Genomic DNA, 14,052 nt, shown 5'->3' with positions numbered 1-14,052 from the left:
GATATGTAGTTTGCAAATATCTTCTCCCATTCTGTTGGTTGCCTTTTAGTTTTGCTGATTGTTTTCTTTGCTGTGCAGAAACTTTTTATTTTGATGAGGTCCCAATAGTTCATTTTTGCTTTTGTTTCCCTTGCCTCTGGAGACATGTTGCATAAAAATTTGCTGCGGCCAAGATCAAAGAGGTTTTTGCCTGCTTTCTCCTCAAGGATTTTTATGGCTTCCTTACATTTAGTTCTTTCATCCATTTTGAGTTTATTTTTGTGTATGGTGTAAGAAAGTAGTCTAGGTTCATTCTTCTGCACGTCGCCGTCCAGTTTTCCCAGCACTACTTGCTGAATAGACTGTCTTTATTCCATTGGATATTCTTTCCTGCTTTGTCAAAGACTCGTTGGCCATACGTTTGTGGGTCCATTTCTAGGCTCTCTATTCCATTGATCTGAGTGTCTGTCTTTGTGCCACCATATTTCGTGTCTTTAGATTTTTGTGATATCCAGGATAGGGACAGGATTTTACTGATTTTTGTTGTTTCCTAACTGGGAGACAAAAGGCACTCACTAAACACTCACTAAACAGATGAACAAACACCTTAAGAATGTGTGTATTTGATACTTTCTGTCTTATGTTTGAGCTTCTTGAGGTCATACTTTAGCAAAGAACAAATAATAATAGTGCTACCAAAAAATATGCTTACTCTGCTCTTGTACATCTCTGTTTTACGGGTATACAGATCAGAATTGTTGTGGGAAATAGAACAGATCTCTGATAAAATATACACATTCCATTCTGTGAACTGGTAATTTAGATAATCTGATGGAAGCATTTATTCTGAGGTATGTTCTCTCTCTCTCTGTGTTTTTTAACAGGTGGATTGTTGGAGAAAACTCCCAGATCAAGAAGAGAATTAAAAGAGAAAATAGAAAGTCTAGGTGCTCCAAAGTTTCATGTTTTCAGAGGTTATGATGAAGTGATCCAGGATCTGCTACATTTTCTCATTCTAGCTAATTGATGTAGACCAGATGAAAAGATCTGTAGGCACACCCAGCTTTTGCTCTTTATAGGAGTGAAGCAAACTGGTTAAATTAACACACATTTACTTCGCAGAGTCTTAACTTAAAAGAAATAAGTCACCACCATAGCCATTCTCTATAGTGATGATAGAGTTGCTTTCTAATTGTCTCATAGATCTTCCTCTCTCTCAGAGTAGCTGGTGCAGCAGTTAAATGTGTAGCTTCCCCCCACATTCTCACAAAAGCTAGGTCTGATGAACTTTAGGTTGAAATACTAGCTAATGCTAATTGAGGACTTACTACATGCCAGGCACTGTGGATGCCTCATAATCAGATTTTCTCCTTGAACACTCACACCAATCTCATGCAGTAGGTACTCTTATTACCTCCATTTTCCAGATGAAATCATCAAGGCCCAGAGAATTTAATAATAAGTAACATGTCCAACATCTTGGGCTAGTGAGTGGCATAGGTCAGATTGACAGCAGAGCCCACTACACTAGTTACTGCTGTGCTCTTCTGGACACTCCTTCTATCCTTTGGATGTTCAGAACCTGTCCGGGTCACTTGGAAGATGCGTGTGAAAGAACTGATTTAAAAAAATTTTTTTTAACATTTATTTATTTTTGAGACAGAGAGAGACAGAGCATGAACGAGGGAAGAGCAGAGAGAGAGGGAGACACAGAATCGGAAGCAGGCTCCAGGCTCTGAGCCATCAGCCCAGAGCCTGACACGGGGCTCGAACTCACGGACCGCGAGATCGTGACCTGAGCTGAAGCCGGACGCTCAACCGACTGAGCCACCCAGGCGCCCCTTTTTGAAAATTTTTTTTAACATTTATTTACTTTTGAGACAGAGAGAACTGATTTTAATATAGCACTTACATTTTAGTTATACTATCAGTAATGTCAAGGAGTTACAGATATTGTGCTTTAATAATAACGATGATAATATTGTCATTAGTATATGTCATTAATAATGACGATAATATTATTAGTAGAATAATGATGATAGTAACATTATTATAAAGTGCCCCCCCCCATTTCCAGCAGGGATTTGCCACAAAAGCATATTTAGAAGGCATCAAACAATGTTTTTAGAATTAGAGACCAGGTTTGGGTCTCAGCTTACTACTTACAGCTAAGCGATCTTTGCCAAGTTAAATGGAGATAATTTCTCTCTGCTCTGCTCTTAGGAGAATTGAATGAGATCGTACAGGTAAAGCACTTAGGAGGAACTAATGTTTAATGCTTTATTCTTTTTATTTGTTATTGCTTTAAATTTTTTGATGCCTATTTATTTTTGAGTGAGAGAGAGAGAGAGAGAAAATGAGCGGGGGGGGGGGGGGGGGGGGTTGGGTACAGAGAGGGGGAGACACAGAATCCAAAGTAGGCTCCAGGCTCTGAGCTGTCAGCACACAGCCTGATGCAGGGCTCAAACCCACGAACTGCAAGATCATGATCTGAGCCGAAGTCAGATACTTAACCAAATGAGCCACCCAGGTGCCCCAGTGCTTTATTCTTTTTAAAGCTCTTTCTCACCAAAGCCACACTCTGACCTAGGCTAGGCAGAAACTATAATCATTTAATGATGGCAAAATGAGTTTCTGAAAACTGAACTGTGTTGCAAAGTCCAGATGACTGGAAGAGGTGGGGCAGCCACAAGTGTCAGAGCTTCTATTCTGTGGCCCAGTGGCCTTTTCACTACATGATGCTGCCTCTTAGCTCCAGCCCCGGCTCTGCCTCTTAGCAGCTACACCCACTGGGACAAGTCTCTTCCCCTATCTGTTCTATTATTTCCTCCTTTCTAAATGACAGAGAAGACATGACCAAGTCTAAGGTCCCTTTCAGAGGTTTTTGAGAAAACAGGAGGGCAACCTCAGTGAAAGTTCTTACTCTTCTATTCACTCACTCAGACTTTGTGCTGGCTGGCTTGACCTTCTTGGCCAAGTGCGTGTCCAGGGGAGAGTGACTGTACAAGGGCTTTGAAACCATATCCTGTGAAAACATGGTCCAAATAAAAAAGCCTCAGGGATGTTTACTGGAGAAAGGATGAGATTTAGGTAGTCATGATGACTGTCTTCAAATATTCAAGGAAGTGGTGGTTATGTGACTTTTGCTGCACAAGAGGATTAATTCCATGAGTACCTATAAAGAAATAGGAGTGAGAGTTTCATTTAGAAGATGTCACGAAGAGTTTTTCAGCAATTAGAGCTCTCTGAAATGGAACAGGTTGCCTGGAGAGGAAGCAGCTTCCCATTCTGATAGCTGTTCCAGCAGGGGCTGGTTGACCATTGGTGCTGGAGGGGGTGGAGCCGGGGGTACCAGGGAGGAAGATGAACCAGAGCCTGTAAGTCTAGCCCCAAGATTTTGAATCTGTACTTGACTAAGAGCAGTTGTGTTATCTCAGCATCCATGTTCAAACACCCATTGATCCAGAAGTGCTGTTACGACGGAGCCTTTAAAAGCGAGGAGAGCTGTGAGCAGAGAGCTGCAAAGATTACCCTTGGCCCACGTTGTTCCAGAGCTTTCTCTCAGTGTTGTGAGCTGGCAAATGAACTGCGGGAGGAGTCGTCTTACATCCATGTAATGATCGGAAGGGATGGTATGTGTAAGTGCTCCTGTTTTGTGTGCAGTACAGTAAGAGGGTGCCAAGCAGAGTCTGTGCTGCCATTGGAAGAAGTACTTCCAAATTTGGCTTAATGTAGAAAAGATGAAGTATGAACTCCTGCCAATTTGGCTTGAAAAAAAACAGAGTGGTCAGTGGCAATAATACTAGTTTGGATACCACTAGTCCCACTAGTCCCAATGACCAGCTTTCTCACTAACTCAGTGTGTAGCCTTTGAAGGTCGTTATTTATCCTCTAAGAACTAGTTTGTGAAATGGAAATATTTGACTGAATGATTCTGTGATACTCATTTTGTACACACATCATTGACCACACATGATACTTAAAATCTTGCAAAAAGACAATAGGAGACTTTGAAGAATCAAAATATCATTATTGATTCTGCCACAAAGCATAACCAATAAGAAATTTTAGAAGTAGAAGAAATCCCAGTAAGTATATACAGAAAAGAGTTTCCTTTACTTCAATTTCAAATGGTTTCATGGAAAATCCTGATGAGTACAACTTATTACAATTTTGTTTAATTTTAATAACCTTTTCTACCTATTTTCCTTGGTTTCATCTGAATTCTCCTTAACTGCCCTACTGTGCAGATCATGCAAGTTAAGGCATGATCATAATTAAGAAAAATATTGCAATGTTTGTTTAATCTGTTGCTTTAAAAAGTCAGTAACTTTTAAATTATTTTTAAAATTTTTTATTTTTAGTTTTTTTCCAATTTTATTGAGATATAATGGGCATATAACATTGTGTAAGTTTAAGGTGCACAACATAATCATTTGGATTATGTATATATTGTGAAATACTGTTTACCACAGTAAGTTCAGTTAACATCTGTTACCTCTCATACTTACAATTTTTTTCCTTGTTAAATAACGTTTTTTAAAAAAAGGATTTAATAACTTCCTTGTGCCTTTCCATGAACTTATAAAAGTGTATAAACAAGTAAGCTCTGAAAAATATTTTAAAATATAAAACTTACCTTAAATCTTCAATAATAGTGATATTGCTGGGAAATCCTCCTAAACTTATGAATGCATATGATTGAAATATTTTTATTAGTTAAAAAATATATGAAAGTAATATAACCTATAGGCTTAAAAAAGCCAAATAATAAAATTTAGAGGAAAATCAACAAAATATTTAAGAATAAACATTAAAAAAACCTCTGTCAGTTGACTGTTTTCCTTATGCTCTGCCTTGTGTTCCCATGACTTATTCATTGCCTGTCTGGAGAGGCCTGTACCTCCCTCTCCCCTTCACCCATTTTTTTCTAACTCCTTACTTCCTTTCCCTCTGGCAACCATCAGTTTGTTCTCTGTGTTTATAGGTCTGATCCTGCTTTTTGTTTGCTTACTGTTTTGTTTAGATTTCATTTATGAGTGGAATCATATGATATTTGTCCTTCTTAGCCTGACTTATTTTACTTAGCATAATGCCTTCCATGTTAATTCATGTCCTCTTTTCTTCTCAAACTTGCCAGAGCTTTCTCTATTATATTGATCTTTTTAAAGAAACAATTTTTTAGTTTTGTTGATAACGTGTATAATTGTTTTCTGTTTTATATGGTACATTAATCTCTACCTTCTACTTTTTTGTTTTATTGTTCTTTTTCTAACTTTGTAAGTTAATTACATTTATTTTTCATATGAATTATTGATTCAGGTGTCTCCTTGTATTTTTTACAGTTTTTGCTGTATGTACTTCAAAGCTGTGTTCTTAAGTACATAGTTTATGCCTACCTCTTCTTTTTAGCAAAATATAACTCTATCCACATAAAATATTTTTTACCCCATTTAAATTGTTCTGAATTCTGTTTTATCAGAAGTTATTATTTAACTACTAGCTTATCTTTTGTCAGTATTTGGCCTGTATATGGTTTTCTATCCCTTTATTTTAAAGTTTTCTCTATCACTTGGTGCTGTTGTATAGCTTTTAAATCTGTTTCTAGATAAGTTTTCTTTTCTTAACCTGTTTTGAGAATGTCTGACTTTTAATGAGATATTTTAAGCCCACTCAAGTTTGTTGAGTTTATACTTATTCATGTTCTCTTATATTTTCTATTGAATATGCTTCCTTATTGTTTCTTTATATCCTTTCTTGCCTTTTGTTGATTTGCTTTGACACATCCTTCTTTACACTTTTATTAAAAATTGGCACTAGTTTTCATTACAAAAACAATACTGTAATAGAAGAGTGTGAAGTACAAGGTAAAAATTCCTGACCCCTGTACTACCTGCTTTCTAAGTAAGACATTGCCGTTGTTTAAAATTTTTTATCTTTCCAGAAATTTTCTCTGCCTATGTAAATATTTATGTCTACACCTGTAGCTGTATCTCTGTATAACATTTTTTTTTATACCTATGGGAGGTTACCATTCTGTATTTTGCTTTTTGCATGTAATGCATATTAGATACCTTAAATCGAGGATTTTATTTTCCTATTTTGATATTACAAAAATTAAATGTTTGATCAAATTCATTAAAATATTTAATTTAAAGTTAGCCATCATGCTTTAACATGTAACCTATTGTATGTTATGTTTACCCTGTGTTTTCATATTTTTAATTTAGATGCACCAAGCAGGTACCCAATAATGTTTGAAAGAAGCACTTTTTTAGAAAACGGGTTATGGGAAGTATATCATGTCTCTAAAAGGTATTCTAAGATTTTATTGTCTTTTCCTTAGGAATTTTAAAAAATATTCAAATATGGTATATAAGTGGTCTGTCAATCTTCAGAGGGTTTCTTTGATTATTAAAGATAGCACTAACATTTGATCAAGGTTAATTTGGTTGGCTATTGGGCTGGTTTTTCCCTCAGTAGCAGGGTTAACTGAGCACTGATCTTTGTAGAAGAATGCCATTTCACTTACCTTGAACTTATACTGAGCATGTAGTTTGGGGTGATATCTGGGCATTATACTTCTGTGTAGTTGTTTCAGTACTTCTAAACAGACTCTGGTGTGTAACAAACACACCAACAATGTATATCATCCATTTAGGTATGTATTTCCAATGCTATTTATCTACATAACAAATAAGAGAAGGCAATATTTTCCTTGTATTATAAACACACGCTGTAAATAACTGATTATCCATAAGGTTTGAGAAATGATCAGTTTTTCTTCAGTTATCATGACTTGCCTGATGTCCAACAGCTTCCTTTACTCTCCCTGATTCCAGCTCTGTCCACTTCTCTGATTCACTCTCTAAGCACAGCCACCCATGTGATTATGTTAAAATCCAAATCTGATCATGCCATTTCCCCACCTAAAACCATTTCTCCATGACCCATCAGGCAAAATCAATGTAGATTAAGACCCTCTCATCCACTGCTCTTGCCAATGGCTCCAGCCCATCTCCCAGCAGCCCTTGCCACTATCCTTTATTGTGCCCTCTGTGCCCCAGCAGTACTTGGTCTGTGCAGTTTTCTTACCTTTTCCTGGAAATCCTCTTTCTTAACCCTCCACTCCTAACAAAAGGCATTTCACATTTGACAACCAACTCAGACACTGGGTTCACCAGAAAGTGGCCCCCAAAGAATTAAATACTTACCTCTCTGCGTTCTTACTGTAGTTTGTACATGCTTGTATTGAAGCCCTTATTACCTCTGTGATCATGTATTTGTTTACATATTTCTCTCCTCTTCTAGAATAAGTTATTTGAGGCAGACAGCTTGTTACTTATCCCTGTATTTAGTCTTAGGACTGTGCCATGCACATGATAGGCACTTAGGAAATGTACTGTTTAGACTAAATGGACTTTGATATTCTGAAAATTCCTTTTTGTTTCAATTGTTTTTGATTACTCTACTTTTCTTAAAAGTAGAGTTCACTGAAAATAATATAATTTTAATTTGATAACTTATCACAGCCCTTTCAGTTTATAAAAGTAGGGCAATGAAAACAAAACATGGGAGTATGTTGAACCATGTCTTAATCCATCTGGGCTGCTATAACAGAAAACCACTGACTGGGTGGCTTATAAACAAGACATTTATTTCTCATAGTTATGGAGGCTGAGAAGTCCAAGATCAAGGCACTGGCAGATTTAATGTTCAGTGAGAGCCCACTTTCTGGTTCACAGATAGCCATGACAGAAGGAATGAGGGAATTCCCCAGGACCTCTTCTGTAAGGACACTAATTCAGTTCATGAGGGCTCCACCCTCATGACCTGAGCACTTCCCAAAGATCTCCCGTCTAAATGCCATCACACTGGGGATTATATTTCAACGTATGAATTTTGGGGGGGATGCAAACATTCAATCTATGCCAAACCATATGTATATGCCTGTAACCAAGCATTCTTGACCCACACAGCAATTTCATATATTTCAACTTAATTGGTGTATAGGCAATTATCCTGAGAATGTAGGAGTCCCTTGTTGTCCTTTGTTCTTTTCTTGACTTTCTCCCCACCTATGGTCACTGATTTAACTTTGTTTTCTTGTGATTTGCTTCAAGAGCCCATATGTGAAAACTGTAAACATTTCTGATTAATAGACCATGTTAAATTGGTTCCAGGTTAACTAAGGCTCACCTGTGTGTGATAGCTGTGAAATATTTTATTTTCTAGGCATCAGATAGAGTTGACGGTACCTAATTCTCTAACTACGTGGGAAATTCAAGGTGTTGGCATCTCAAATCAAGGTAAACAGCTAGTATGATATACTGAATTAAGGAGCAGTTTATTCATTGCAATATGTTTATCATTTTATTGACAGTTTATCCAGAACTTTGGCAATAGCATATTTTAGACTCTCATTGTAAGCTCGTATGAAAAATATTTATCTATATGTTTTTGAACATATTTTGTTCATTTAATGTTTTTGTAAGCCATCATTATATGAGCCACAGTTTCAAGTTCCTACTTTCCTAAAACTGTTATGATTTGCTGGGAGGTTGAGGTGGAGGATAAAAACAGGACTCATTACTGAGTTTTCCCTCAAACTATGGGTAACAGTGCAAATCAATATCATTTGTAAATTATTTTTAAGGATATTTATTTGAAGGGTGCCTGGGTGGCTCAGTTGGTTGAGCATCTGACTCTTGATTTCAGCTCAGGTCGTGATTCCAGGGTTGTGAGATCAAGCCCCACATCAGGCTCTGCCTGACCATGGAGACTACTTGGGATTTTTTTTTTCTCTCTCTCTCCCTTTCCCCAGCTCACACCCCCCCCCCATTTGTGCACACCTTCTCTCTCTCTCAAATTAAAAAAAAATGTTATTTCATTTTTTATAATTCAATATTTCACCCATTAAATGGTTTCCATAATGTATTAATGTCTTTGGCTACACTGAAAAATAGGATGGAGACAGACTGCTAAAAAAAAAAAAAAAAAAAAAAAAAACTACGCAATTTTGTAACCAGAGCGCTAACAACAGCAACAAAAGAACAATAGTCTGATAAAGTTCCAAAGATATTAAATTCTAACAGAAAATGTTATAGTACATACAGTACTTTAATCTTTAAAAAGAACACAAGTAAAGGTAGCTAAACAGAAGGTTGTGTGAGGGATGGCTGCGGTGGCTGAGTTATGGAGAAATGTGTAGACGTCTGGGGAAGCTGATGGCCAAATGGAGCCGATGAAAATATGTGGGGCAAATGGACGTTGTGTCATAGTACTCGGTTCCTCGTTTGCTGGCTGCTTTCAGCTGAGTAATGTACTTATGTTCAGCTCCTATTACATGGTGGCCAAAAATATTGAAGTGTTAGGGGAAAAAGTGCACATGAATCACCAGGATGCATTGCCATCATTCCCTGACTTAGCAGTCATTGCAAGCTAAGAACATTCAGGCCTATACCTGGAGCTGAACAGACTGTGCCTAAAAAAATGTTGTGCGTGTGTACTTAATATTTTTATCCAGTGCCTTAAGGAAATGATTCTCAGGCTAATGGAAGTTACTAATGTTTTGTTGTGGTGGTGGTGGCTGAAGTTCACAAACTAATGGTGCAAATGTGAACACTGAGTGGATATTTGATGATACTAAAAACTCATTGTTTTTGACAGTGAGGTTAAAAAAACGGAAGTTATTGTCTTTGAGAGATATATGCTGAAATACTGACAGAGAAAATAACGTGATACTGAGATTTGCTTCAAGATATTTCAGGAAGTTCAGGAGAGATGGGTACAGAGGAAACAAAACTGGCCATGAGTTGATAATAATCACTGAGCTGGGTAGTGGGAACGTGGAGGTTCATTATGCCATTCTTTCTACTGTTTATATAAGTTTGATTTTTCCTATAACCAAAAGGGTACTTTTTTAACTTTACAAATAATCATGATAAAGCCTCTTTGTTTACGGCCATTATTTGAATGTTGAAGACAAAGGCCTGCCCGCCAGATAGCCCCGTGGCTCACTCTGCCACAGGTTCCGGGCTTCCCCTGACCAACCTGTGTACCAGACCTTATCTTCTTTATATGTGTCACTGCCTCATAGTTTATCACATATTGTTTATGTCTTCGTGACTAGAGAGAAGATTTTGCCTGTCTTGTTCACTGTTGTATCTGCATTAGCTAGAACAGTGGCCCGTGGTGGTAGACTAAGTATTAATTGATTCGAGAAATAAGCATCACTAAGTAGAACTTTCAAGAAGAAGAGAGAAATATAGGGGGAAAAAAAAGGAAACTCAATATCGTCTTTTTCTCTTCCTCCAAGTAAAATACAAGAATTTTGGAGAAGAAGAAGTACCCTGGGGGCCCCCTAATGTGCTTCTGTGCGCTGTCACCCCTCACAGGTCTGTGTGTTGCTGATGTGCTGCAGCTCCAGGTGCACAAAGACAGTTTCCTGGTCGGAGACAACAATGTGGCAATCATCAATTAAGAGGGACAGTTTCCCACACTAAAGTTCCTAAGTAAGTAGGTAAATATGTGGCACCAGAGTCAAGGGCTGAGAAATCTAATGGTAAATCCACTACACACAATTCACTTTAATGTGGCACGAACACTGCCCTTAATGCAAAAGGATCTGACATCAGGGAGGATTGGGGTGAGGGGGAAGGAGTGAGAGACTCTCAAGTTGTATATAATTAACGTATCACCAGAGAAAAGGAATGGAAGTTTAGGTGAGAATAAGGTCATATTTTTGTTGGGAATGGCGGGAGTTGAAGGAAGACTTCCTTAAATTAATCCACAGAAGCACAAGACTGGTGGTTGCCAGTGGTGGGGTTGGGGGCTGCGAGAGATGTGGAGTAACTGCCTGATGGGTAAGGGTTTTTTGTTTTTTGTTTTGTTTTGTTTTTTTGAGCAATGAAAATATTTTGGAATTAGATAAAGGTAGTAATTGCATAATATTGTGAATGTACTGAATACCACTGAATTGTTCACTTAAAAATGGTTAATTTTATGTTATATGAATTTCACCTCAAAACAAAGAAAAGTCTTCTTGTACTAGTTAATGTTGGGGAGGGCAGTGGAAGTCCCCTCCTCTGTAAAAGTAGGAGGATTGGCAGATAAAATCATCTCTGTCCCACCCCCACATCACTCTGGACATTTGGGATGGATCTCAGAGAATGGGTAGGATTTTCACAAGTAGAAATAACGACTGGAGTATTTTATGATGATAAAACAGCATACATATGGAAAGGGGAAACCATGGACAGTTTATTGCAGCCAGACCCTAGTAGGCTTGGAGGTAAACATTCTTTTGAACTTCTAAATTATTCCCAGAAGCAGACTAAAGGACCCTTCCCAGTCTTACAGTGAGTTGATGGCAGACCTAAACCTAGAACTTTGGTCTTTTGACTTTTAGGCTTGTGTTCTTTTCACTATAGAAAATAATTGATTCCATATGCTTTAGATCAACAAATTTTTCTTAAATAAATTGTACTAAGAGTTGCAGTATATTTAAAAATGAATATGTAATCCAGGAATTAAAACCCCAAATATCAGTCTGGAATGACCATATAGTTAACACCAGTTTGTCTTTCAGAGTTCCAGTGAGAGCCATTTTCTTGGGGAAACTTCTATTAACCCCAAGCCCTGATAGAACTGTTACTTTCCTTTCTATTTATCTCAAGTCTATCATTACACTCATAAGCATGCTTATATAGCTAATGTCTGTCTCTCCTACTAATCCGACCTAACATTTACTGAGGACTTAATCAAGGTCAGATCCATCCTAAGCTTTTTGCAAGAATTCATTTACCTAATTTTCACCAGAACCCTATGAAGTAGATATTTCATTTGTTCTCCCTTTACGGATAGAGAAACTGAGGCACACAGCGATTAATTTGTGCAAGTCAAACAGTGAGTAGCAGAACCAGGACCCAACCCCAGCAGACTCATTCACGAGTCCACACACTGAAGCTCCCTGAGAGCAGCAGCGACTGTCTCTGTGATTGCATCCTCAGCACCTGCCTGCCCAGAGCGTGTGCACGACTGTCAAACAAACGCATGGTCTCAATGCGAGCTCAGGAATGGCTCATACTTGGCTGTGTAGCCTGAGCAAGTCACCTGGCTTCTCTGAACTCAACATTTATCCTAACCACCATGTTTAGAGTTGTAAAGCCCAAATGAGATCATGGATGTGAAAACACCTTGGACAAGAATGAATGTTTAAATAAATACAAATGTACAGGATGACATAGTAAGGATGCTTCATAAATTATATTCTTCTAAATACTTTAATTATTTGAGAGAATCATAGATTTGGATTCACTTTTGCTCGAAAAGCATTTGAAGAAAAGTTCAGATAGAAGTCTTTTTCAGTGGCACGATTTGCCTCAATGAGACGCATTATTTGGTAACAATTCTCACTGGCTTGAGTAACCTGCCAGCAATGACAGCTAATTGCCTTTTGGACAGAGGCTTCACATAGATCTTAACTTCTTCCTTCATATATTGGAATAGGCTCAGTTTCACTTCCTTCAGAGTTCAGCATTCACAAGATTTATGTGTATTATTTATGCTTTTAATTTAGCCTCAAGTAGAATAAAAGCACACTTAACCTTACTTGGGAATTGATTTCCATTTTAAAAACAGTAATGGGGTCACTCACTTTTGATTGGCTGTCCTAATTATAAACCCACTAAATAAATGGTTACCTAAAAAAAGAAAGAGGTTATTAAACAGATGAATCAAAAGCAGTGAACTGCTCTTATTTATGGTGCCCACTTTTATTTCTAATTTATTTCTAATGCTTTTATTAGAAGTGAGGGCCCTGGAGCAAGCCCTGTAGTAGAGATCCAAACCTAGACATCAACCCCAAATTCTGGCACCATAACTAAACCTTCAGGTTTGTACTCAGCTCCTTGACTCCTTTGAAATACTATGGCAACTTGAAGTTATGGATTTCAAGTCATTCCATATTAAAGCAAGTAAAAAGAGGGAATCTCTCAGAGACAAATTCATTGCCAGTGTTCATTCAGCCCACAGTTACTAGCATTGACTCAGGTGGCGGGCACTGAGATGGCAATAAGAAGTGACTGCTGAAGCAGAAAAACAGAAAAATTCCCAAACACCACCTACCACTGTTATCAATATAGAAATTTCCTTTTTTCTGCAACTGAGATAATTTTGTAATAGCAAGGTATGCTTGACCAAACTTGACCTGATACCCTGATTTGTACTGTTTGGCCCCGGGTCCTTGCCCTTGCCTTGAGTATCTTTGTGGTGGTTCGCTCATCTCTGGTTACTGATGGCCAGAGAAAAGATCTCCTTAGTTGAGTACATTCCTGGCAGAAAAATTCACCTCCCCCCCCCCCATAAGCTCAAGATCTTAAAATGAAATATTTAAATATGTTTATGAATTCTGCCTTTCCTTACAAAAGAATACTCTGTATTGCCAAAAATAATAATCTTTGGGAGTTCTGCTAGAATTCAGCATCATGTTTTGATATTCAGGAATATGGGACGCAAAAGATGAAAACACTTGTGTCAGCGAGTGCTAACTAACCTGGAATTCATTCTTTCTTTCCTCCTTATTATCAAAACCTGAATTTTAGCTGGCCTTCATTTCCCTTGAAGTTGGGCACAGCCTATTCCCAAGTCTCTTCATGAAATGTGTGTATGGGACTTTGGAGAAGGCTGCTCAAAGCAAGTGGATTCAACAGGGAGGGGTCTCTTTTCTGCCTTCCTTTTTGCAGCCCTCATCCTACAAACAATGGCTGGAGTTCCAGCAGCCAACATGGACCATGAGGTAACACTGAAGATGGACGCTAGGTGATAGCATGGTGGAACAAAAAAATAACGGCCCCTGCCTCTGAGGACATATGGAAATGCCATTGCAGCCTTGGACTTCTTTTATGTGAGAAAGAAATAAACATATATCTCATTTGGGCAACAGTGATTTTGATTGCGTGTTATATACAGCAGAACCTAATTCTGATTATTATAAACTCATTTTCTTTCTCTGGCCCTGTGTAGCTCCCCTGTCATAACGCTCATCACAGTTTGGTTTAACTGTTCATTTGA

At 37.9% G+C, this 14,052-nt stretch overlaps 1 protein-coding gene across 1 annotated transcript in view; it reads left to right on the top strand.

Annotated features, from left to right (window-relative positions):
- Positions 1 to 13,921, top strand: part of LOC122474529 (complement C5-like) — a 42,953-nt gene extending 29,032 nt beyond the window's left edge. The window contains exons 16-21 of the mRNA XM_043565450.1: positions 864 to 926; positions 3,417 to 3,611; positions 6,210 to 6,294; positions 8,215 to 8,288; positions 10,377 to 10,493; positions 13,725 to 13,921. Of these exons, the coding sequence (XP_043421385.1) occupies positions 864 to 926; positions 3,417 to 3,611; positions 6,210 to 6,294; positions 8,215 to 8,288; positions 10,377 to 10,462 (503 nt within the window). The 3' untranslated portion in view covers positions 10,463 to 10,493; positions 13,725 to 13,921. The remainder of the gene's footprint in view (positions 1 to 863; positions 927 to 3,416; positions 3,612 to 6,209; positions 6,295 to 8,214; positions 8,289 to 10,376; positions 10,494 to 13,724) is intronic.
- The last annotated feature ends 131 nt before the right edge of the window (positions 13,922 to 14,052 follow it).

This window comes from Prionailurus bengalensis, chromosome D4, assembly GCF_016509475.1.
Source record: "Prionailurus bengalensis isolate Pbe53 chromosome D4, Fcat_Pben_1.1_paternal_pri, whole genome shotgun sequence".
NCBI lineage: Eukaryota > Metazoa > Chordata > Mammalia > Carnivora > Felidae > Prionailurus > Prionailurus bengalensis.
The sequence above is the reverse complement of the archived record's forward strand: the minus strand, read 5'-3'. Positions and strand labels throughout refer to the sequence as shown.